The sequence below is a fragment of the Symphodus melops genome (assembly GCF_947650265.1).
Source record: "Symphodus melops genome assembly, chromosome: 3".
Classification (NCBI taxonomy): Eukaryota; Metazoa; Chordata; class Actinopteri; order Labriformes; family Labridae; genus Symphodus; species Symphodus melops.
The window spans coordinates 18,688,430-18,714,571 of NC_136693.1; the positions used below are offsets into that span (position 1 = coordinate 18,688,430).

At 41.4% G+C, this 26,142-nt stretch overlaps 1 protein-coding gene across 1 annotated transcript in view; it reads right to left on the reverse strand.

The window, feature by feature from the left end:
- Nucleotides 1–25,277, reverse strand: part of mafa (MAF bZIP transcription factor a) — an 83,410-nt gene extending 58,133 nt beyond the window's left edge. The window contains exons 1-2 of the mRNA XM_079338793.1: nt 23,770–25,277; nt 15,932–15,997 (exon numbers count right to left, since the gene is read on the reverse strand). Of these exons, the coding sequence (XP_079194919.1) occupies nt 15,970–15,997; nt 23,770–24,737 (996 nt within the window). The 5' untranslated portion in view covers nt 24,738–25,277 and the 3' untranslated portion in view covers nt 15,932–15,969. The remainder of the gene's footprint in view (nt 1–15,931; nt 15,998–23,769) is intronic.
- Nucleotides 25,278–26,142: the final 865 nt, after the last annotated feature.

Genomic DNA, 26,142 nt, shown 5'->3' on the forward strand with positions numbered 1-26,142 from the left:
TGTCAGACCCAGATGGTGAGGTGCTAATAACATTCAGAGTTTTGCAGCGCACCGTTTATTTTCTAATAATAAAACTGTTAGCGCTTGCTAATAGCATAGCCGCTGCCTGCCAAGCACACGTTCTGGCTGACACTCACACCACTCTGCTGCCATTTACGTGCCATATACTGTCGAGCCCAATGGGTCTATAGAAGGCCCTAACACATCTGACAAACAGACAGATACAGACACGCACACTCACACACACTGTCCAGCAAGCTGTTGTGGGTTACCAAGCAGAACAAAATGACCTGAGGTAATGAACACATAGATGTGTGGCAGCCATGAATATGTAAATATACATGTAGAGGTGAATATAAACACACGCACATGTAACCAGGTTAAAATGATATGTTTATCTTTTATTTGAAACTTCACCAAATACTGAAGATATTTTCATTTTGTCATTTTCTTTATGTATTTTGAGGTTTGCTGTACCCAACTGTGACACCTGTACTGTCCCTTTAAGAGGTTGCTGTGTGTGTGTGTTGCGAGTGACGTGTGTTGTGCTTCTCTCAGTCCGCGCGCTACGCGCGTTGGGGGAAGGTAAGGCTACTTTGCTCTATTCACGGTTTAGCACTGTTTCTTTTTATAACAATATAAAATGCAGTAGTTGCAATTATGGTTCACTCGTTGCCTTTCTAAGTATGCAGAGCAAGTTACGTTCCGAATATAAACTTTGTCATTGAGCTTTTAGAAGTTTATTAGCGGACACGTGTTGCTAAGTGCTACGGGGTTTCCCATGTGTTCTGTTAACAGGAGACCGGAGACCTGTGTGAGAAAGAACCGCATGTCACAGAAATGTCTTTTTGATTTGTGCAGGTATGGGTATTTTTGTACATTTTATTTACTGTTAATTTTTATTTAAACATTAATGCTGTTAAAGCATTTATATGTGTAAATGAGTCTCAGTCCGCGCTGCGCTCGCTGAGGGAAGGAGACTGGAGACCTGTGTGAGAAAGAACCGCATGTCACAGAAATGTCTTTTTGATTTGTGCAGATGCTGCAGCCAGCTCAGTTCTTATTAAATGAGAAGTCGCCAGCAAATTGTGGTCCGAGTCCTCCATCTTCCATCAACATCACAACAGAACACAACGCAGATATCACGACCAGTAACGGATGTGCATCCAGAGAAGTTTAGAACTTCAGCAGGACAGAAACACACCCGTTACAATGGTGCCGTGACCTTTCAAGGATTGGTCTGAGGAACGACGCCTGTTCGTTCGCCGAGGGAGGCTGCCTTCTCATGTTTTTTTTTTGGGGTATTCAGGTATTTTGTTGGACTGCACCTGCTGGTTTAGTGCATTTTTTTTTCTTTATTCATTGTTATTGGATAATGAAACAGCGAGGATTTTTTTGTTGTTGTTTTGGACTCGAGAATCTAAGTCGTTGGATGGGCTGATAGATTCCATGGTTCAGAAACCATTTTTGAGGGGTCCGAATTTTTCATTTGCTAATCGTTCTCAATTCCCTTTTGCCTTTGAGAGTTAAGAAGTGATGATGCATATATTTGATTTTTTTTTTTTTTTTTTCTCCCTTTCTTTTCTGTGAGAGGTCTTGGTGGGCCGCACACATTTTTTTTCGCAGTATGGCAAGTGTCTATGGGTTGAAATGAGGGCCAAGTTTTGTGTGGCGTATTAGGCGTCGCATGTTACTAGGGGAGTTTGGAGACTTGATCAACCTCTTTCCTTCCTTATCCTTGTATGTGAGGTAACTTCTGAGTTGTTTAGGGAGACCCGGTCTTTCTTGTGACTTGTGCCAGGTTTAGCCAGTGTAGACATTGCCATTTCTGTTTTTGGTCACTTGAGGATGTTGGTGAATTTCAGGAGGGGTGAATGTAACCAGGTTAAAATGATATGTTTATCTTTTATTTGAAACTTCACCAAATACTGAAGATATTTTCATTTTGTCATTTTCTTTATGTATTTTGAGGTTTGCTGTACCCAACTGTGACACCTGTACTGTCCCTTTAAGAGGTTGCTGTGTGTGTGTGTTGCGAGTGACGTGTGTTGTGCTTCTCTCAGTCCGCGCGCTACGCGCGTTGGGGGAAGGTAAGGCTACTTTGCTCTATTCACGGTTTAGCACTGTTTCTTTTTATAACAATATAAAATGCAGTAGTTGCAATTATGGTTCACTCGTTGCCTTTCTAAGTATGCAGAGCAAGTTACGTTCCGAATATAAACTTTGTCATTGAGCTTTTAGAAGTTTATTAGCGGACACGTGTTGCTAAGTGCTACGGGGTTTCCCATGTGTTCTGTTAACAGGAGACCGGAGACCTGTGTGAGAAAGAACCGCATGTCACAGAAATGTCTTTTTGATTTGTGCAGGTATGGGTATTTTTGTACATTTTATTTACTGTTAATTTTTATTTAAACATTAATGCTTTTAAAGCATTTATATGTACATGAGTCTCAGTCCGCGCGCTACGCGCGTTGGGGGAAGGAGACCGGAGACCTGTGTGAGAAAGAACCGCATGTCACAGAAATGTCTTTTTGATTTGTGCAGATGCTGCAGCCAGCTCAGTTCTTATTAAATGAGAAGTCGCCAGCAAATTGTGGTCCGAGTCCTCCATCTTCCATCTTCCATCAACATCACAACAGAACACAACGCAGATATCACGACCAGTAACGGATGTGCATCCAGAGAAGTTTAGAACTTCAGCAGGACAGAAACACACCCGTTACACACAGACACAAACCCACATTAATTCACACACACCTACAAATGTTTGATGTTCAGTAATCTGTGTCAAACATTGACTTGCATTATATAGAATAACTATTACTTTGTCCATGTTTCACGTATGATAAAAAAGGTTTTATTACTCATAAAATGAGCGATACTTTACTAAATTCAAATTGACCTGGTCACAATTTGATAGAATGACATTCTTACTCACAAAAGCCAATCACTTGAACCACTTGACATCAAAGCAGTCACCCAATTTGCTATATACTGTTTTAAACACATGATGGTGTGTTTTAGTTTAGCCATGAACTCAAGGACCAGAAAGTTAATTTAAAAAAAATAGAATCAGTGAGAAACCTTTAACATATTCCAAATACCATTAAAAATAAATGTAAAAGGATGGAATGAATAGAGTGACAGTGTTTATTTTCATGAATGAGTTGTCTGGACAGTAATTCTGGGCAGAACTGCCAGACCCGCTGGGCCAAAAAAACAAAAGGTGCTATTCTTTGAAAGTGCTGACTCATCACAGTGTGTCCTACAATAGAGAGCTACTGTGGCGTGACACAGAATGTCACTGACCCTAAAAGACTGCTGTTTCCTTATATAGACTTGCCCATTTTAGGTGAGATCGATAGGGTGCACCCACACCTAATTCAACAGAATTTCACCCGCCAATTAATTTTTTTTCACACCAATTTAACACTCCAGGTTAAAAATGTTTCAATGGCTAAAAATGTAGGGTGAGAGAGAGAGAGAAGAGGTCTGCATTCAAAGTCAAACCTGCAGCATTAACAGAAAATTAATCTTTAAATTTTGGCTCTTGTGACATCACTCACTTTCTCATATTATATTTGAGCAGTATATTTATGTGTGTGAGTGTTTGTGTGTAAAAGAACATAAACAGCCACGTTTGTCAGTATCATACAAGGTTGTTTCACCTCACAACTTATTTATTCAATAATTCACCAGGAGCCAATTTCCTGTAAAGTGTCATTACAGTGTTTCTGCACACACGCGTGCCTCCAAAGTGCCACAATTAATTGGACTTCATTTCCGGGAGATAATTTCCGACTGTTAGGCAGGCTGTAAAAGCACATCACCATGCACATAATTACATAGGAAGGCAGGAGCAGCCTGCAGAATTTATCTTCCACCCCAAATATGAGTCGCTGGTGAGCGCTGGAGCCTTTGAAGAGGCTTTTATGTGTGTGTATGTGTGTGCTAACAACGTCTAAATGAGCACGCACCGTCACATCACTGACATGCAGCTTCATTTAGTGTGTAAACTCACTGAGTCAGGGCTTCCATATCTCAAAATGTTAAGCTTATGTATGAATGAAAAAGATGCGTAATTTAGTAACATAACCCTGATTGGCAAATAAAATAAAATGAAGCACACAATGGTATAAAAGCAATGAACTAGAATAGCAAACAATCTACATGAATTAACTCAATAAACCCCCTGTACTGTGCCAGGTCTCCAGCTGTCTCATGTAGCTGAAAGTGGAAACCTGTCTTGGCTAATTGAGCTCCCCTCTGCCACAGTTATCATTTTGCTTATTATTCAGGGATACAGTATGTGACGCAGAAAAGCAGATCGACTCTGTTAGCAGTAGTTGGCTCAGAAGTGAAATCTCCCTTTGCACTGCATGCTTTGCAATGCTCAATACTAAAAAGACAACATGTGGAGGACAGGGGGGCTCCAAGTGACGCCGCAGGGTGCTTTTGCTGAAGGTCTTTCCAGTCAGAGTCTGTGGAAAACTGGAAGAGAACCGAGAGATGAGAGAAGGAGTGTTGACTTAAAAAAGGGAATTAAATGATTCGTTGAAGTCTATGAGGTGGATTAAGCGCCGGTAGGTTGTTAACACGGAAAAATCTGCTTTCTCTGTGTGTGTGTGCTTTCATGTCAGAGTGTGTGTGGGACAGAAGGTTCCGGGGCTGCTGTGTGCAGTACCGGCTGGCAGGGTGGCTGTCAGAATGGCCCTGTTTCCTGTGTCAGCTCTAAAATAGGTCCAAACCCAGCAGAGATGCACGACACACTCTGGCTATTTACAGCACTCACACAGTGTGTGTGCAGGATGCTGCCAAGAGTATGGAAGCAGACGCTTTCTGCGTTCTACTGTATCTACACACAAACTAAGAGAAAAAAAAGTATTTGATTAAAAAAAAAAAAAAAAATGCAACATGACAGCCAGAGAACTACATTACTCTTAAAATATAAGACAATAATAGTACATGTGCTTCTGCTGAATATTTACAGATGACATAGAGAGAGAGAGTGTTTGTGTGTTTGTGTGCATGCCCTTGACCCCTCCGTATGTAGTTGTTGGGAGTATATTGTGTATGGTAAGGGTGCTGCGCCCTGCTTATGTCACTGCACCCTCCTCCTGTTCACTGAAACGTCGCCCTCTGTGTGTTCGTGATTACAAGCAAACCTCCTAAATGACCCGTACAGGCTGCCACCTCGCCTGGGCATGCTCAGTAAAGGTTTTCAACAAATGGAAAAAAGAAGAAGTCTACTAACACACAGCACAAACTATTCAATGAATCAGTGAGCTTTAAGTGACAACATCCCCCCCCACACACACACACACACACACATCATTCTCCAAATTTCATTGAACACAAGTCCACCAATCTTAAGAAGCCCAACTTCACAATCTACTTATTTTTCTATCTTTTACATTTGTAATCGTTCTGTCATCTTATTTACAAACAAACATGCTGATGAATGCAGATTGAAGTTCTGTGTGAACAACAGTAGCCAACCACTGGTTCACACAATCATAGTCTGTGAAACTTGCCTACCTGATGCAGTGCGTCATTACCCAATGCACACACGCACACGCACACGCACACGCACACACACACACACACGCACATGCACACACACACACACACACACACACACACACACACACACACACACACACACACATCCATATCTGCTGCTGACCATGTTCTGCCACAATAGTTCATTTAAAGCAGCAGAAAGTCTTTAGTCAGTTGTCACCTCACAACAGGAACCAAGGACAGTGTTAACACTCTAACCTAAACAACTCCACCACTTGTTACATGAGGAACTGAGCGAGATCTTTAAATCTCAAGAGGATGCTTAGGTTTTTTTGCCTCTGTTAAACCATTGTTCTAATGTTGGATACGTGAGTTGCTGGCTCCCCAAAGGGAAGCACCCATTTAAAGACAAATTGTATTCAAGTCGGCTCAAGGCAGGTTGTCAGGACGCAATTTTGTTTCGCAAAATTGTTGCCCTGCTGTTTCCACGCAACGCACCCACAACATGATCGACTCAGATATTTGCAAAATGCCTCCCTCAACTATCCTGTGTTAGAAATGCTTTTGTTATTGCATGCATGCCCACTCCTTTAGTTTTGTTTTTAAATCTACTGCTAATTTTAGTGAGCCAGTCACCCCATAAAGAGAGACAACAATAGTTTCGATCCGTATTTAATCTTGCTTTTGCTACTCGCCCACACTTTCTCACTTTGTGCATCCTTTATCCCTGTCAAATTCTACAAACGTTTTTAATCAAAATTTCCATCGCTGGTTTCACGCGTGATTTTTGAGCTATGGTTCAAATGGTGTGCTATGCTAAAATCTGCATGCACACAGACTTTTGTACACAGATTCCCAGAAAAAAAGGATAACAAACAAATGAGAAATGTGACTAGCTCACGGTTCATGTGTAGCATTACAGCAATTTCATTGTCATGGGGAATGTCTGTCAGCCATCCTGTGTGTGCATTTAGTAAGTGTTTTTGTAAATGCATGCATCTTTAATTCTGTATTCAAAAGGAAAGAGCCTGTAGTGGAAGGATCAGAGCAGGACAGGAAGCAGCTATCAGTGTACACTGTGTCAGTTTTCAGTCATAAGGGCCTCTCATACAGCCCGTCTGAGGACGAGGAGGAGTAGGAGGAGGAAGCTTATCAGGAAACAGATAAGATGGCTCAGGCCTTTCTCAAATTTTAGAGAAATTATTTTAATTGCTACTGAGAGCGAGAGAGCTTTGAATTTTATCTCCCTACTTCTCTGTGCTGGCATCAATTTCTTTTGTCTCTCAACGTCCCACCCCTTTCCCTTCTTCTCCCGACTCACTTCACCTCCCTGTCTGTTCAGTTTTCTCCTAAATATCTTTTTATACACAGCAACTGCCAACCTCCATCAGGGGATACTGGTAAAGGTGTGAGTGTTATTTCTCTGCCTGCTTTTTTCTCTCTCTGTGTGTGTGTGTGTGTGTGTGTGTGTGTGTGTGTGTGTGTGTGTGTGTGTGTGTGTGGCGGTGTGTGCTTGGAGCGTGTTAATACACAGAGGTCACAGGGTCAGTGTTTAACACCCAGGCACTGTATGACCAGGCTCTGAACCAGAAAACTGAACCAAGAAATCTTGCCTTCGCTGATTCGTATGTGCGTGTGTGTGTGTGTGTGTGTGTGTGTGTGTGTGTGTGTTGGCTTGCATTTGTGTCTCTTGTGCACTTGTGTGCTCCCTGAACCAGAGAGCTGAGGTCAGATGCCTCCAGTGTTGGGCTTAAAGCTGCTTTGAATGGGCCAGGCTTTGCTCATCGTCTGTCTAATCTTCCTGCTCTGGTGAGTGTGGGGAGGAGGAGGAAAAAAAATCCATAGTCTTTTCATCCTCCTGTGACCACTGTGCCTGCGAGACAGCAGCCGTGGGAATGGAGATGGATCCAGGCAGCCCTGCCTCTGACCTCCCTCTACTTCAACACAAGGGTGGAGATAAACAGGGCCACGAGGATCGCTAACATCTTTCTTCCTCAGTGACACACACACACACACACACACTCACAGTGACATATCCACACGCCGACATATCCACAGACATCTCATGAAAGCAATAGTAGGTGAATGTTGCAACACTAGTTTGCTACTGGGAGAGAGGTCTATTAGGGATACTATCAAGAGACGGAGGAAGGAAATGAGAGTCAGTGTAACGGTCCTGTGTGTATATTCGGGTATGGTGTATGTGTTTGATGTATGTCTCATTTTTGAACATCCTGGGAACCAACCAAGGAGACAGATTTAATACTTATTGTCTTCTTTGTTGTTATAATGACCCGACTCAAGAGGATAGATAAGAACACCTTCTAGGGCTGGTATCCTTTGAGGGTCTTGATAAGGGGGGGGGGGGGGGGGGGGGGGGGTGTTGTCTAATGCACTATAAGTTTAACCAGGAGTACATTGCCACTTCCTCGCATTGGTTACTTGCTGTACTAGTTTAAATAATATGTATTGTCTATATCATTGTAAGATAAAGACACCACTGCAGGTGTTCTCCGTTAACTAAGGAGTGTAACAGAAGAGGAGACACACATTTTAAATTTTATTTGGGGTGAGTTATTTTGGGTCTTTCCAACATTTTAACTTCTCTGCTACACATAGATTAAAAAAAATGAATTAATGGAGAAGGGGTGAGATGAAATAAGTTTACACTTCTTCCCACTTTTTACATTCATATAGAAAGTATTTGCGAGCTTGTTTTTTGTATACTCATTCATTGATTGTCCATATTACATTTTTTACAGTTCGCTTTCTTCTCTCTTTTTTCTTTTCTTTTTCTTTTTACATGTTTTAAATAAACTAAATTAAACGATAAATGATTTTCCTTTTAAAAGAAAATACAGTCTTGAAAATGTGACCTAAAGTGAGCACATCTTTATTCTCAAGTTGTTTTTACTAATATCATCCTGCCACTCCTTAAACTGACAGCCTGATCAAGATATAAACCCTGATAGACATTATTGTTGATTAAAATAGAGAAATAATAGATTTGTTGTATATCACCCAGCCTTTAATCTCAGAACTCCATGAAATGGAGTGTGATTGTGATGTGTCGTTGTTTTGCGATCTTTTGAGCGTGTCCAAAAGTGAGAAAGACAACACAAACATGGAGCCTGACAGAGCGCTCATCCCAAATTACTCTTCCCTCCTCTCTGCTTCCTGGGGATTTTTGAGTGATACTCCTCTCCTGCTCCCTCGCTCCCTCAGCTGTCACAACCCGTCACCACAACTATTCCACTTCAGCCGCAGGGACGGTGGGGAGAGCTTTGTCCCTCTCCATCACCCTCCTTCCAACCCTCACACTAATGGTAGCAGTGGCATACTTGGTTGTATATTGAGAATGCCTTTACTTGTAACCTCTTTTGTTTGCCTCTTCCCTGACCTATTGGTTTAAGGACACAGCAAGAGGCCAATGGTTTTATTTTTGCTCTGAAACTGCAGTATGTGAAGTCGGACAGTAAACACACATTGCCGGTTCTTTGGTTATGGCTGATGTCCACAGAGATGAGTCTTATTATGGTCTGTCAGGGGTCATAATTGTAATCCAAGCAGACAGAAGTTTATACTGAGAGAAGTGCGCCATAGTATTCTCTTTCTGTTTGTGTCTATTTTTTTTTTTTAGTATCTATATGCAGCCACTTCCGATAATGTCATCCTACACTGCTCTCCGCTCGCAACCAGAGACTATCAGCTGTGAACTCATCGCTCTCCTTTAATGGCCAGGTCGCAGAGAGGGAAGACAAATCTAAGAGGCAGCAATGGTGTAAGTAAGTGTGTGCTAGAGAGAAAAGACAGTTTCCTTAGTTCTGAGAAAAAGGGAGCAAACCACAATTCTTAATTTCTGTTTTTGACTCCACCACAACATTCTTTCCCAGGGGTCACACACACCCTCCCGCACCAACAGAAAAGACGACAGCGAGGTGATCAACTGAATTCACAACTTGGTCTGGTCTGGCGTGCCTGTGTCAGAGAGTTCCCTCACGACACATGACCATTAACTGCCTGTTCAGTACATGCAGAAGTGTGCCGCTGCTCAGCCCCAAAGCCCCTCCCGCCTCCCATCAGGTCTCTGAGGCCATGTACTCTCAGAGGGTGACACTATACCCAAAGTCTGTAATTATAAAACACAGAGAGCATTCCTTGAACTTGGTTAGCCAGAACTATGAGCGAGAGGGACAAATATCTACTGCCCCACCCCCCGCCCCCCCCCCTCCCGCTGCCTCTGTTCCTCCTCCTTTAACGCACCCCCACCCCAATAATTTAACAGTAAGAGCAACTCAGCCTTGTAAACACAATAGTTATGTCTGCGCTCACAGAGCCATGAAGCAGACATACAGGCTCCACTACCCCTGCAGCAACCACTAACACAGGCTCTCTTCTCCTCTCCTCTCCTCTCTTCATAACTTCTTTACTTGCAGCTTTTGGAGTGTTATACAGTTGTAGATGAAAACAACACTTGAAAGAAACTCAATGGGATATTTACAGCTGTGTACACTTCGTATTAGTGTTGCTTTTAATTTGTCTTTGTAACAGGATGACACAGTGTCTTTGACAAGGTCTTGCTGTATTAAAGGAACTTAAAAAAAACTAGAAAACTGAAACGGTGTGTTTGTCCTTCTCCGATCTCAAAACATTCATTGTCCCAACAACATCCCCAGGTCCATTCTGTAGCTTCAGCAGATGCTCTTTCTGCCAAACGTATAGGACAATTGGCTGAATAATAATTGAGAAACTGTAATGAATTATACGGCAGGATGTAAACTTGACTTAAAAACAACATCCCGGACTACCTATTAGTCCATCACACTTCTTTCTTATCACATTCTTTCTGACTTTCACTGAAGATCCAAACAAATTGAAACTAAAATTCCAAAGGGCATTAAAGCAAAGAGCAGAATATGAGTTCTCTCTTATAATCACACAAATGACAACTATATTTGATTTTTAATAATCGCTGATCCACAGAAAGTTTATCAATGTTAACTGAGACAAGGAAAACAGACTGAGGACATGCATGTTCATGTATCTCAAATTAATGTGTATTAATAGGACGCTGTCAGCAAAGATAAAAAGATAGAATCATTTTGTCTCTGAGGCTATTTTTGTTTGATGTTAACGGGCACAAGCACAATACATTAAGCCTGGAATGTAAGTAATGTGCACTTAGATATGGAGCCTGAGCTGCACTGTGCGGACAGCAGCGTTTAATGTGCAGCAATAACTCTGTGCTGCTGCTGCCTCTCATTGCTTCTCTTTCACCTTGCGTCGTCTCTGTCTCTCCGCCTGTTGTCACTTTCTATATTCATTTCTTAAATGGTGCACGAGTGTGAAAGATGAAAGATGAGAGAGGACACTGCAGGTCTCTTCAGAGCTATTTACTTTGTGCTGCTCTATCTCCCCTTGGTCCTGTTTGTCTCAAGATACTTAAAATACTTAGAAAACGTTTGATATGGAGCAGCCATACTGGACCTCTTTTATCGCTGTTTTTTTTTTCTTTTTCAAAAATATATGTTGTGAGTCAAGAAGCGAGTTGAACTCTATCAGTATAAATGCAGGCCGAGCCTCCACAGAGGAACCGCTATCGTGTGTGAATGACTGCGAGAGGCAGTGTATGGCAGAATGAAGTGTGTTCATTTCCTTATTTATTGACTCACTTGCTTTTCTCTGAGTGTTTGAAATTAATAACAGCCAGCAGAAATCAGACAGAGGGATGAAAATCAGCACTTTCCCTGCAGAGAAGCCATTCATCAAGCTAACGAGGAGGAGAATAGGAAGGGAGGAACAGGAGGAGGAGGGGAAGGGGAGAAGTGACGTTTGGAGAGGAGGCAGCGAGCGGGAGGGAAGCAGGTGCAGCGTGATGCAGGAGGGGGAGGAAGGGGGGGGGGAGATGGAGTGCAGGAAAAGTGACGTTGGGAACAGAGGCGAGGGGAAGGGAGCTAAGTTTGTTTAGAAGGATGAGGAGCGGGAGGAGGAGAGTCATTTTGAGGATAGCAGGGCAGACAGAAATGGAGGAGCTGTGTGTCACTCTAAGAAAAGCACTACAGACAGATACACAGACAAGTTTGACATTGGTGTATTAAGGGAGGAAGAATTACAGACAGTATCGTCTGGACTGAATGACTGAGGAAGTGACACAGACATTAAAACAGAATAGAAACTACCTATGGCGTGTTAATGTCCCCTTTTTTAGCTCGTGCCCTTGTTAATTGCTAATGAAGAGATCCTGCAGCTTGTCGGCCTACCGTACAACAGCGCTGGATACTATGACTGGCTCCTTCAGACCTAATCAAATAATATCCACAAATAGGAAACTACCAGCTCTTCACAACACTTATAGTCCATTTTGGAGATTGATTTCATACACCTGTCTACCTCATTACAGTGGGCAATGGCAGCATAGCATGGCGTTGTCTGCTCTATCACAGTTTGCAGAAAATCCTGCCCTTGTCACGACAAAACTGGCTTTGTTACTCGAGATAAAGAGATACATAACTGTATAATTCATATGTTATTGTGTACTTTCAATAATTCTGAAAGAGCAACACTCTTGTAGCCCTCTGCCTGTAAGCTTACTGACAGTTAAGACTGGCACAGTAATATCTTTTACAATGGTGATGTGATGTATCACAGTGTTTGTCTACTACGACTACTGCTATTACAGGGACCTGACCGATATGGAATTTTTGGGGTTGATACTGATACCGATTTTGGGGAGAAAAAAAAAATATAGATAGATCGATAGATAGATAAATATACTGTATATAGATATACACAGTTTTATGGCATCGATCCCTCAAATTCCTTTAATGACTTGTCAAAAAGATTTATAACATTTGTTTTTTTTTAACAGTTTAACAAAAGCCTTTATTGGCCACAATAACAAGAGTGCACTGAAAAACACATTTTAGCTTGGAGGGAACAATTGTCAAAAACAACTACATCAAAATAAATACTAGACTTAAGTTGCATAAACCAAGTCTGTCGGCATACTAGAGATAAAATACTGATACTGATCGTATGTGCTATTATATGTGCTAATACATGGACGATTTTTCTCGCTGGCCGATTTATTTGTCGTGCTCCAATTACTACTATTACTACTACAACTACTCCGACTTCCACTACTACTAATGCTAGACAGATCTTAAATGTGTACCAGGGTTAGGCACACAGTAGAATTTGTCACAGTAGTCTTGCTCTACCCACATCCTGAAGGAATAGCTAGTTAACTATATGAAAGTTTGTAATTGACACCAAGACAACTAATTGTGAGACAAACAACTTTACACAAATAAAGTTGTTACAGAAGTAAACAGCAAGAATTTATTGCTTGTGTAAAGTTTGTAGATGATCAATTACACTGGATGAAAAATGTCTTTGTTTAAAATGATTGCTTCTGTAACATTGCAGCAGTGTTATGATAAAATCAGGGTCTCTCCTCTACTCTTTGTGTTGGAATTGGCTCAGGCAAGTCAGAAACGGGGGATCCAACCACCACGACTTGCGATGTCTTGGTCTCAATCTGCTCCGCCTTCCAGCCTGTCCACACACCACCGGAGACCCAACAGTATCTCACACCCAGAGCAGGGCTGACTAAGCACTTACCGCTGAGCCTCTCTTCTCCGCGCAAGAGAGGAGCGTCATGCTGAGAACTCTGCCACAGGAAAATAATTAGCAAAGTGGAGCTCTGCCCAAACACACTGGGCTAAATCTAGTACTACTTCACAGACAAACGCAGCAATAAATCTTTTCCTTTGTTTATTAGTTTCTTTGCAAGTAAAGAATCACTCTCACAATCAGAAAGGAAAAATCATTAAGTTTCAGGATTTCAATTGTAATATTTTTCAGCCTAATGGAGAGGTATTGTAAGATTAAACCAATGAATGCAGCTACAAACCTCTTTTCACTCTGTTCCCAGTCTGAGTCAGTTCAAGCTGACAAACTTGTGCTCGGTGTCAATCTCACTGTACATGGATATCTGTATTTTTAACTTTGAAGTTAGACCACAGTCTTTGGTCACCCATGCTAAATATAGTCAGCTCCTCCTGAGCAGTCTCCGGTTTCTCACTCCTTTCCGAGAGGCAGGTGGAGCAGAGAGGAGGAGGAGGAGGAGGAGAAGGGGTAACACCCAGTCTTGAATAAATCATCCCCCGACTTTTGACCCATATGAAGCAGGAGGTTGTTTTTGTACTTCTCTCTTTGGCCTCTGCAACCCCCCTCTATCTAATTCATTTTCTCCTCCACATGACAGGTCAATCTGGATCGATTTCATCTGCCCTCGACGACTGAGACCAACATCCTGGCACCCAGAAATAGAGCTCCCTGTGATAGAAGAGCCTCCGACCAACCGTCACTGTTCGCACGCAGCTCCTAGGAGGGTTGAGTGAGAGAGGATGTGGGAGCAAGACTATTTAGAAGACATTCTCAAGAGATAATTTACTGCACAGATAAACAAGGCTGATATGAGGAAGCAAAAGAGACTCATGGAGAGACTGATCATTGTGATGAGATGTGGTGTGTGTGGCGGGGGGGCACTTTTTCTGCAAGTTTCACCCAAACCATCATGCCATACATTTTGGGTGGCCTTGCTTACCTGACAATGTGCCGATGTGATAACAAACAACATGCAAAAACTCAAACACACACACGCCTGCTTCCCCAATCTATATTTAAACTCAGCTCTGTTTCTCAGACTTACAGTACATATACAGACACCTGGTGTTTTATCTTTGTCAGCATATTCTGGGTCCTTCAGCTCCCTGCTAGGCTCTGAACTTCTATGTATCTCTTCGTGGCAGACCCCTGAGGTGTGTCTGCTTTCACAACACACAAATTTAAATTGCAGGTGAGACACACTTGCATTCTTGCACCACTGTTAACCTCTCTTTATCTCCTCTGCATCTTCACTTCTCACAGTGTGCCTGGGAGAAAGAGGCTTTTTTCTTGTGCATTGGCAGAGTTTAGGCCCACAACATAGTTATGTGGTGGTGTGCAGGCAGTCCTGGCCGGAGTCAGGACACTCTTTCCCCAGGCAAGGACACTGAGACCTGGCTCTCTGTCTCCATCACTCAGCCTGTCCTCCTGGAGCTACGTGGCCAGACTGCTCATTGCCTTCCCCCCTCATTCTCATATGCATGGATTTGCATAAAACAAAGACATGGCTCTGCCTAGTTGCAACCGCTACGAACATGATCGACCAGATCAGACCACACCGTGCAGCACACAGCCCCTCTAAGCTGGGCTGGCAGGCTGTCAGAGTCGAACATCAGCATAGCGCAGCGGCGCGGCGAGGGGAACGGAGATTTATGAGACTGACTAAGATAGACACCCTCATGGTTTTCCACTTTCATTCATTTAACATCCGTTCTTGGCATTGTTGATATTCCACACCCCTCAGCGTGGAGCAGAGGGCACCTAATTCACAGTGATGACGTGGGAGGAGAATCAGAGCACTTAAAACACTTCATCTAAAGATGATTTGTCCTTGTCTTCCCTGATGCCTTTTGTCCTGCATCCCCTACCGAAGTTAAGTGGAGCTGGAGAAAGGCCAGATACTGATCCCACTCCCCACTTAGATACAATCAAGTAAATAACAGTGGATACAAATACATGGACACGCCGCATGCATTGTCAACTTCACTTATGATCTTACGCTGAAACCTTCGCTTCTTTATCTTTCAAGAGGAAGAATTTTTTGGGGGGGGAATTTGCTACTGAACTATTAAAGGAATATTATCTGAAGCACCCATATTCTCTTCCGACTAAATATTTATCCTTCACTGTGCCTCGTATGATGTCAGAGACTATCAACGCCTTTTTTTCTTTACATCAAAAACTCAAAGCATGCTGTTTATGGTTGAATGAGTCGCAGTGATCTGTTGTTCATGCTGTTAATCCAAGACAGAAAATGTGACGTCTGCGTTGTGCATGTGTTTCTCCTTCATGGATTGAAAAATGGCTTTTAATGCTCACAGTTCTCTGAAAAGTTATGTCATGGAGGAGATGGTGAGAGATTCGACTGTGAGAGATACCAACACCGTAAAGAAGGCAGGTGCTCTTTAGCATATGAATAGAAGTTGACAAACTACAGTACATTATGTATCCATTATGGAAGCCTACAGCAGCAATAAAACTCTCACCGTTAGATGTGGTGAATGTATCCACTCTCTATTTAATACCAGAGTCTAATATTAATGAATAATTCATCTGGATTTCATTATATAATTGAAAAACAGAAACAACATAACCAGTAGTAATACTTTAAATTTGAATTATCTTTGACAGCTCTTTCTTATTTATCACTCTTTTTATTTACTCATTTCAAATAGTTGAAATCACAGGGCAGAGGAAAGCATAAAGAGAGAGAGAGATCAAGCAAGAAGTGTTTTACCTCAGAGAGCCGAGGGCACGGAGGGATGGGGCTGGAAATCACAGATGGAGGAATTTTCTCGACGACCTGAGAAAGCAAATAAGATTGAACAAAACACATAAGAAAAGATAAATGAATATCAATGCAAATACACATGCTGTTTTATTCTCTACCTGCTCCGTTTCTTTTATTGTTTATGTCGCTCTCTAACACCCTGGCACTGTCTCGCACACGCACACACACACACACACACACACACACACACACACACACACACACACACACACACAATTTTATACATACAGACGGATGAGCACAAACAATCACAAAGAAACAAGAAGATTCATTCAGAGCGAGATTCACTCTCACCTTGTCTGTCTGCTGAAACAGTACATGTATCATAGTAAGCGTTTGATGCGGGAGGGAAATGTAAAAATTTGCATGCAAATAGATTCTCCAGGCAGAAGCCATGCATCAAAACACTGTAACCACAAGAGACAAAACTTAAATATCTAAGCATACAGAGCACTGTCGCACAGAAATGGCAAAATAGTTTTATGGCGAGGCCATTACTCCTGCAAGTTTGATTAAATGACACAATTAACTGTTCTATGAAGAACAGGTTTTAATCATGCGGGCTAATAAACACGAGGATTGTAGTGTCTGCCGTTTCTCCGACATTACACTTTCATAAAAAGAAAACATACAATGCAGGTTAATTCAGAGTTTCACCTATTCCTCATTAGTTTAGCATTTACCTCCATAATCCCTTTGCACTCTTCCCAAGTTATAAACAACTACTGTAGACTGACAAATAAATGTTCAATGAGTCAGCTCTATAGAGGAGGTAGAACCATCAGGATGCTGAGATTCCAGCATGGAGACATTAGAAGTCAGAGCAGAAAATAAATTAATGGAGGTTGTAAACTTTTAGAGTTCAGATGGCTTGCTTTTACATTTTCAGAACTTTATTTGAGCGGAAAACGAGAACTAATGCTACAAATCGAAAGAATGCATAGAAGTTCACATGACTTTTAAAAAAAAGGGCGAAGGAGAACTGCATAATTTACTTCACAAAAGTTTGGAAATGTCTTCGTGACTGTATTTTGTGAGGTGTGCTTTATTTCTTCTGCTTTAGATGTTGCTATATTGTTAAAGGGGAAACATTTGAAGGAGAAAAGTGTTCAAGAAAAGCTCCCGCTTTTAGTTAATTGTTGTTTTTCTGAGTAAATAAGTAAATCCTTATTGGAGAGGTTTCTCATGTATATTGCTTTGCCACAATTTTCTATTTCAGACAAAATATGTCAAATGTAACTCTGAAAATACAACTGATAATGCTCCCAAAAAACAATCACTCTGAGCATAAAGGCAGGTTTGTTTGTCTTTAGAACTTAGAAAAAAACCTCGACTCCACTTTGAAAGATTAGAATCCCTCTTAATTGTGTCTTCTCTTCCTCTGCCACCTTTTGTGCGGTGGGACTGTTGAGAAATGGCGTTACATTCATTGAAGTCACGGTCTCTTGGTTTGGGTCCTTTTACAGACATAAAATTACCCCAGCAAGTCCTGACCACCTCATTACCAACATAACCTGCAGCCAGTCTTTCAAGGACAACTCTCTAATGACATATCCGCTTAATGTCTGTTTGAAGCACGCTGTGACTTTCTGCCACAAAGAACGAAGGAAATGTATAGAAAGAGCTGCGCGTACTCTGATCAAATGAGCTACTTAATTGATCCCTGATGTCTGTTTCATTCTGCAGCACAGAGTGTTTCTGTGCTGAATCTCTCATACTCACTGAAAAGTGAGAGGAGGTTTTTTTTTTGTGTGTGTGTGCGTCTCTGTATCTGCCGTGAATCTGGACAGAGCTTTCTCAGATATGGAAGCCACCTGGTTAAGCTGAGACACCTGACAACTGTTTCCTCCCTCCTATGTTCTCGATCTGCATCTGTGTTTTCAGCTGCAAAGGCATAAAGTACAAAAGCCTTATGTTTGCCACTTTCAAGGAAAATGTCAAAACTGCTTATTTTAAGACGTACATACAGTGATGTTAATTTATAGAATTAATGATTTAAGTTTTTTGTTTTTTTTGGGCTTTTTAGAATATTTGAAAATTTTGCAGCAACACCAGTGTCTGAGAGAGAGAAGCGAAAAAGCTTTTCTTCAAAGTTGTATGCTTTTTTTTTTTTTTTTCTCCACTGAAGTGAAGACTGAGAATGAAAATGTCTCTTCAGTAACCCAGTGTGACTCCGAGAATATTTAATAGAGTTGAGTTGAAGTTCCACTGGTTGTTTTGTTGTGTCTTTGCAGCCCCCACAATAAAATCCATGACTGACATCAGTGTAAGAGAAGAAATAACTGCACTCTGTGATCATCACAATGCTGACCGCACAATGCCCATTATACTTCTGTGATTAGTTAAACCAGTACAGATGCTGCTTTATTTTTATCTTCATTGTTTCTGGTCGACTGTGGATTTTCCCTCTTCAGCTACAGGAGAGGATAACTCTGGACGACAGAAAAAAAATAAAAATAAAAAATAAACCCTTTTCTAATACCTACCCCTACATCTACTTAACGTGGCTACTTTTCCACCTTAGCAATTAACGTAGAGAAAGAAATAGTATCTACTGCAAGTTGTCTTTGTGAAAGGATTTAAGATCCACAGAAACCGTCTTATGAGGAGAAAGTACGCTGTCCAAACTCACTGAACAGAAACAAAACACAGCAAATGGACACAAAAATAAAGGCAGTGAGCGGACTTGAGTTTACTGTGTAGTGTACCATGTCGGATGTGCCTGTACATCTCATTCAGAGGGCTCTGGGCAGAGGAAATGAGCGTACGCTCCCCAGGGCAGGGATTACTCTAATGACTTTGAGAGCAGCCTTGTGCGCACTAACTTTTGACCTCTGCTCATCCTTTTCTCCAAAAGATGACAACACAAACACACACATGTACGGACACATAAGTACGCATTTATATATGCAAACACACATGTTGTCCACACAGGCATTAATTAACCTTGCACAATGGATGCTGTGAGTTAAGAGGTGCATAAATGCACAGACTACACACAACTGATCCTCTGCAGCTCCTCCTTTGGCTCTATGTAAAGTCTTAAAGGTACCCATCCAGTTCTTATTTTTGGGCCCTATCAAAAGGGGTGCTGGTAACTTCAGTGAACATCATGCTGCATTTTATGCTGTCAGCCCACATAGCGCCAAAGGTCCAATGTTCCTCATGAGTGCATCATTGGAAAATCGATAGATTAATCACTTACATAACCATCATGCACTAGTGCCATAGTTATAACAGGAAGCATGTTTTGTGAATTAGATCTGTCTTCACACAAATGTAATTTAGCTTGTAAACTAAAGATATGCATCTTATAAATGCCTGAACATAAAGAAACACCAGGAATGTCATGCTGTGAGCCAAATCTATGCCGGGTTGGACAGTGTTTGTGCTCTCATACTGATCTGATGTGTTCAATTTAAGTACTCAGACATTCAAGATCTAACTGATGCAACCCAATAAGGAAAACAAACTAAAAGAAATAAACATGCTTCAAAGTAAAAAATAAAAATAAAAAAAAAGTAGCTTTTAGCTGAAAAAAGCATTTTCTTTTTTTTTTCCTTTTTTTTTTAAGCCACCCACAACACATAAAAACAGCCACCACACAAACTCTCTGCCTTTAGTCAGGGAAAGCCCTGCTCCTAAAACAGAAGAAAAAGGTTTCCTCTTTAAAATGGCAAGTGAAACATTTTTCTTCAAAGAGGGTAAAACAAACTATTATCCTTCCTGAAGTGATTCAGTGCATTGTTGTGGTTAATGTGAAATATCAAAATAAAGCAGTACCACTGCTCCGATCAAATTGAGGTAATTAGATAAATTGAGGAAGAAAGAAAGCGGCTTGGCTGTAAATTGCATCGTGTGTGCATGCAAAGACCCAACACTGGCACAGCTGCACAGAGCCGCACTCACGATTTATCATCTCTACATCGCAGGAGCCAGCGGCCCGCACCACTATTAATCATCTGCAAAATCATTTAATTCAGCCGGAGCCCAACTATTGTCTCAGTCTCTCCCCTCACTCTGGGCAAATCAGCCACCACAGCAGCACGAGCACCTTGGAGGAATTCACACAGAACAGACTGGGATACAAGTGTTGGGTTAAAGCTTCTTTTTTTTTTTCTCATTGTGTTTTTTATCCTTGAACAAGCTGTGCAGCACATCATCCCTGACAGATGCTGCAGAATACAGCTTTTTTAAAATATACATTTGAAATGTTTAGGTCTATTAGAAAAAGAAAACCGTTGATCACTTTGTATTCTGTAAAAACTCTTGACAGAGTGGCTCATTTTTCTGAAGGGTGCACTTTGTGTACATCCTCTGACAGCCGAGCTGCAGAAAAGCTGACAGATCCAGAGTGAAGCTGTCCTCAGAACAGAACAGTGTTAGTTCATTATTAATTATTAGTTATTAGTTAACTAACTGACTAACTATTAATTATTAGTTATTAGTAACACTAGTTCTATTCACTTTGGCACATTGCTGTTCCTGTTTCAACAAAGAAATTGTTCTGGAACAGTGAAACAAGATGCACAATCCTTTTCTTGTCCTGGAGCTTCCACATTAAAAAAAAAAAAAACCTTTTTCTCTGGTGTTCTAGACAAGTGGCCTTTTCAGTTTGAGCACCAGTTCAAAAGTAATGTGGAGAGCAGGCAAAATGAGATGTCTCAACAACTGTAACGCAAGATTTGGAACAGCAGCACTGAGCGGTTTCTGCCCACCGCAGTGGCTGACTTACATTGGCACCTTCTCCGGCGCCCACTCACATGCCTGACATGACTGTGCCCTCACTGCACCTCCTCTCTGAGGGCACAATCGCTCCAGACCATCATGCAGGCACACTGACAAACAGGATAACGCAGGGTGAAAGGGGGGAATCTAAATGTTGACAGGCTAACGACAGAGAGCTCCAAGTGTTTGAAAAGATGAAAACAGCACGTGCAGATCAGGAAACGAGAAATGTGACAAAAAGTAGAAAACATGTAGAGACACTTAGAGAGACATCTCGAGACCTTCCTTACACACTGTTAGTTAGGGAAGAACACACGCTTTTACATTCACACCTCAGTTACTTTTACATTCACACCTAAGTTAAGTAAGACATGCACGCACAGGTACTGATGAAAACACACACACACACACACACACACACACAGGCCCATACACACTTCAAAAGGTCATGTTTCAAGATAAAATTAACCATCATAAATCATGTCTAACTTCCACTAGGATGTAATAAACGCTTCAAAAAAACCTTCAATAGAACATTAACATGACCCCTCATATCACACAACATAAAATCATGTGTTTGGAAAGATCATTTTGAATGGAGTGGATATATTCATACTGAAGTTATAACAATTCCCTTTTTTTTCTTTAGACCTTAGTTTCTGATAGTAATATTGTGTTCAGGATTTAGTCACAATTATTTTTAAAGACAAATATAGTCTAGATCGTGAATCAAACAACAGCATGTGAAGACAAAAGTGCATTCCAATGTAGGCCACTGTGTGTAGAAATATAAGTGTGGTTTTATCTACTTAGCCCACAGCATGTGTATCGCCTGACCTGTATATCTCTCATCTTTTAAAGATGCAGCACTGAAGAATTAGAGTGGAAAAGGTGTCTTAAACCTGAATTCATACTTGTGTTTCTTTTCTCTCTCTCCGTCGTTTCTTTTTAAGTGTGTAAATAAGTTGTCGAAAAGAGCTGTTTCTGCTGCGTTCAGGGTGTCGCGTTTTCTAATTTAGTGTTGGTGAAAATCACAATAAAAAACGACAGCAGTAAATATAAGTCGTGTAAACGTGGGCAGCTGAGTAATCATGTTCAGGTTCTGGTTTTACTTTCTTCCAAACACAAGAATAAAACAAAACAAAAAACTTTTAGGACACGTCAAAAGAAAAGTGAGAAACGTATTGTAGACTTTTACATACATTTATTGCATATCATTGAATTGTATGAAATGAAAAAAACGAGCACATATGAACATCACATATGGTTAGTGAATGAAATAGTTTTGCACAGCAAAATATATATATATAATATACTATATATAGGAAGGAAGGTTATTTAACATATTCTCACGATTTATTGGCGAATGAAACTCCCTCGTTTTGTACAGGCAGGGTGTCAATCCCTGACGATCTAACAATGTCCAGACATTATTGATTATAATATTTGTTATTGCTTTGCAAATATTGAGTTCGTTTAAGACAAAACAACAGTCTCTCCTGAACTAATGATAAAGTATCAAAATGTTACGCTCGAAACTTCATCTTTACATTGAACTTTTTCTTAACTCCCACATGAAGGCAGGCGATGGGCTTTCGTTTTAGTGCATCTCAGTCCAAAATACGTCAGCTCGTTGAGGACACACATTTCTAAAAGCATGACAATTGAACATTGACTTCAGATGAGAGATAATTTAGACTAACGATACAATTTTCAAATATAAAATCCAATGAAGCTGTTACACTTCTGTTTGAAGCACATGCTGCAAAAGCGCGGTTTATGCACTGCACAATACTGCTCTTTGTGTAAACTGGAGCCGAGCCAATTTCTCTAGAAAAAAAAAAACAACAACTAATGCAGAAATGTGATTAATAATTATCTGGATCTATATGCTCCAACCTGTGGCACGTCATCTCTTACAATTTAGATTATTACACTTAAATTACGCTTTGAAATGGCTTTGCAATGCAGAGTGTCATATCTTTAAATAACAGTAAAAGGCTTTAAGCAACATTTAAACTTCCATGTAAGGTATCTGTTATTTCCTCAGTTTTTTTTCCTCCCCCAGCCGATCCACTTCCAGCAGGAATGCATTGCGCATTCACTGCAGCCTAAAGACAGCCGATGGTGGTGCACTTCAACACAGCTGAAATGCACTTGTACAGATTAGAAGGTGGGGGTGGGAAGTCCTGTCACTTTTTTGTTGCTGTCCCAAAAAAGTGAAGAGGCCATTAATGAAGAATGAATGCCATGCTGGAGTCCCGACAAAAAAGAACATCTTCAAGCACAAAAAGAAAGAGAAAAAAAAGAAACCATACATGTCCAGCATGCAGGTACAGTTCAATAACACATATCTGTAAAAAAAACAAACAAAAAAAAACAAAAAACAATGACATTTTTTGTGACGAATACAGTCTTTTTGTTGCTCAACACATTAACAAGCAAACGCATGATATGAGGTGGCGTCAAACGGCAGGCTCGCAGTCCCTCCAAGTTTGGCAGACAAAAAAGGGCAAAGTAATAAAAAAGACCAAAAACACACTGAAAGGAATCTGTACACTGATATCAAAGTAAAGGATGAAAAAGGCCAAGTTGATGAACTTTACTCTGTGCGTGCATGCACACTTATACTGCGGCATAAAGTTGGATCAACTTAAAAAAATATATCATATTTTACTCAAACTGCAAGTCTAGTAAACAACGATCAAAAATGTAGACAAACAGGCTAAGCAAAAATAATCTGTAAGCTTGCAAAACGTGGATGAAAGGTTTTTTTTCTTAAATATTCATCTCCAAAATAAAAATAATAAAAAAAACCCACCGACGACAGCCCTCAAAATCTTAAAAAAGAAAAAAAAAAGAAAACAGTCTCAGACATGAGTAAACTCTTGTTTGAAATATGTATGAAATGGGAAAAAAAAGCTGAAACATTAGTTCTTGGTCTAGGCATTTCAGCCAAATGATAAAAAAAAAAGTTTGATAATGAAACTTTTTTTAAGCTGGGATGAGAAAATCATCTGGTAATCTTTTTTTTTCGCGTTAATGTCGAGACTCACATGAAAAACTCCGGGGATGAAGGGTTGTTGTCGCTGCTGGATCCATTTTCTCTGAAGCCGTTGCTGATGAGCTTCTCATACTTTTCTTTGTACGCGTCCCTCTCCCGGACCAGCCTGGAGATCTCCTGCTTTAGGTGGTCGACCTGCTGAATGAGTTGCGTCTTCTCCCCCTCCAGGACGTGCCGCTGCTGGACCCGCTTGTACCGGCAGGACTGCGCGTAGCCTCTGTTCTTTAGGGTCCTCCTCTTCTGTTTCAACCGGATCACTTCTTCCTTGCTGACCCCCCGTAGCTGCCGGTTGAGCTCCCGCACTGACATGGTGACCAGCTGGTCGTCCGAAAACCGGTCATCCAGGCGCAGGTGTGGGTGCATTGTCCCCGAGCTGCCGTTGGACTGGACGCTCTGCGCCTGGTGGTGACTGCCGTTGTGGTGGTGATGGTGGTGGTGGTGGTGTTGCGCTCCGTTCTGAGCGGCTGCTGCAGCGATGACTGCCGACACCACCGCTGCGGCGGACCCCATCTCTTCCCCGGCCATTGTGCCTCCTGCTCCGGCTGCCCCAGCAAACTGCTGGCCCCTGGCATAGCCATCGAATGACTGGAGCTGGTGACTGCTGTTGATCAGCGCCTCAACTGCGTCTTCGGGGCTGAAGCCCAGCGCCTCTGGATTCAACTGCTGTTGGTAACCGGACATCCAGTAGAAATCCTCTATGTGTGTCTTCTGCTCGCTCCCCGAGCCCGGACTGGGCGCCGAGAAGCTTGGGGAAGGGGGCACCGAGCTGCACGGCGTGCTCATCGGGGTGGAAGACAAGGATCCCCCGGCAATAAGGCGACTGCACTGGCTGATGTTGCGATCGGGCTCCACCGGCTCCTTTTTCACTTCAAACTTCATCAGATCGAAGTCATTAACATATTCCATGGCCAGGGGACTGGTGGGCAGGTCGGAGTTGCTCATTGCCAGCTCTGATGCCATCCTCTTGCTGCTGACAGTCCTCCAAGAAGGGTGAAGCGCAGCTGTCAAACTGGGTTGGTTGTGAAGAACGTGAGCCAGTTTGATTTTTGAGCGTTTGTCTTGAAATTGAAAAATGAGCTTTTCAGCGTCCTTCTTGCAGGCGTGTGAGAGGAGTTTTTCTTTGCAGAGTCTATTGCACAGACACAGCAGTGCCGCGCGCACGAGTAGCGAAGTCCTTTTTCAGCATGTGAATTCGGCGGTTTTGGATTTCAAACATTTAACACTTTACGGTTTCCTCATGAATGCATTGCGCACGCGGAGAGGGAGAGCAGCCGAAAGTAAAGGGAGTGAATGCAGCCTCGCACGTTAGAAGCCGCTGACTGGTGGGGCGATTTTTTAGAGGGATCACACAGCAGATGAGTTTAAGAGCATTGTAGCCGCCCTGACGTCAGGCTGCAAATGCGAAATTGACTCGGACGAAGAGCCAATAGGGTCGCACACTCCGAGAGCTAATTAACATATAAGTAGCCCACAGAAACAAAACTTTTCGCAACTGTCAAAGGCCATCAGCTGACTGTCAGCTGGGACAAGGACGCTTAACTCTTTGGCTGCTCACATTATAACTTTAATCTCTGTTTATTCAGAGCGCAACAGTTTTATACTGGTTTATTTCATTTAATTTTATATTTGAATAAAGAAAATCCTGCGAGCTGCAAACTCATTTCAACTGGAGCGTTTGTCAGAAAACATAGATAGATAGATAGATAGATAGATAGATAGATAGATAGATAGATAGATAGATAGATAGATAGATAGATAGATAGATAGATAGATAGATAGATAGATAGATAGATAGATAGAAAGAAAGATAGATAGATAGATAGATAGATAGATAGATAGATAGATAGATAGATAGATAGATAGATAGATAGATAGATAGATAGATGACTTATTTTCATTTTTTCCTACACCCACTCAGAGTATCATGTCGGTTCATGTTTAAAGAATATCAAATATGAAGAATTTGCATATTTAAGAAACTTCTCCTTTTATTTTTGCAGTTTTTGACACATTATATCGTTATAGCTTTAAAAATCCACTCTAATTTACGAAAGTGACTAAAAGGCCTATATCTATTATTTTAAACATTAAACTACTTTAAAATACAAAGTGCCAAGAATTGGCAATGATGGGTGGTGAGTTCAAAGTCCGTTGACAAAAAGTGTAAGGTAGAATGAGGAGGTTTGTCATGTCTGCACCATTATAAAACTCAACACTGCCACCTTTTGGATATGCCAGTGCATGGAATTCCCCCCTTTCAATCACTGTAATCCACACAAAAGTCAAACACAAAGCTGTTATTAAGGGATGAAAATGTGTTTTGTTCGAACAACACACAAAAATATAGAGTTTCTTTTCTTTTCTT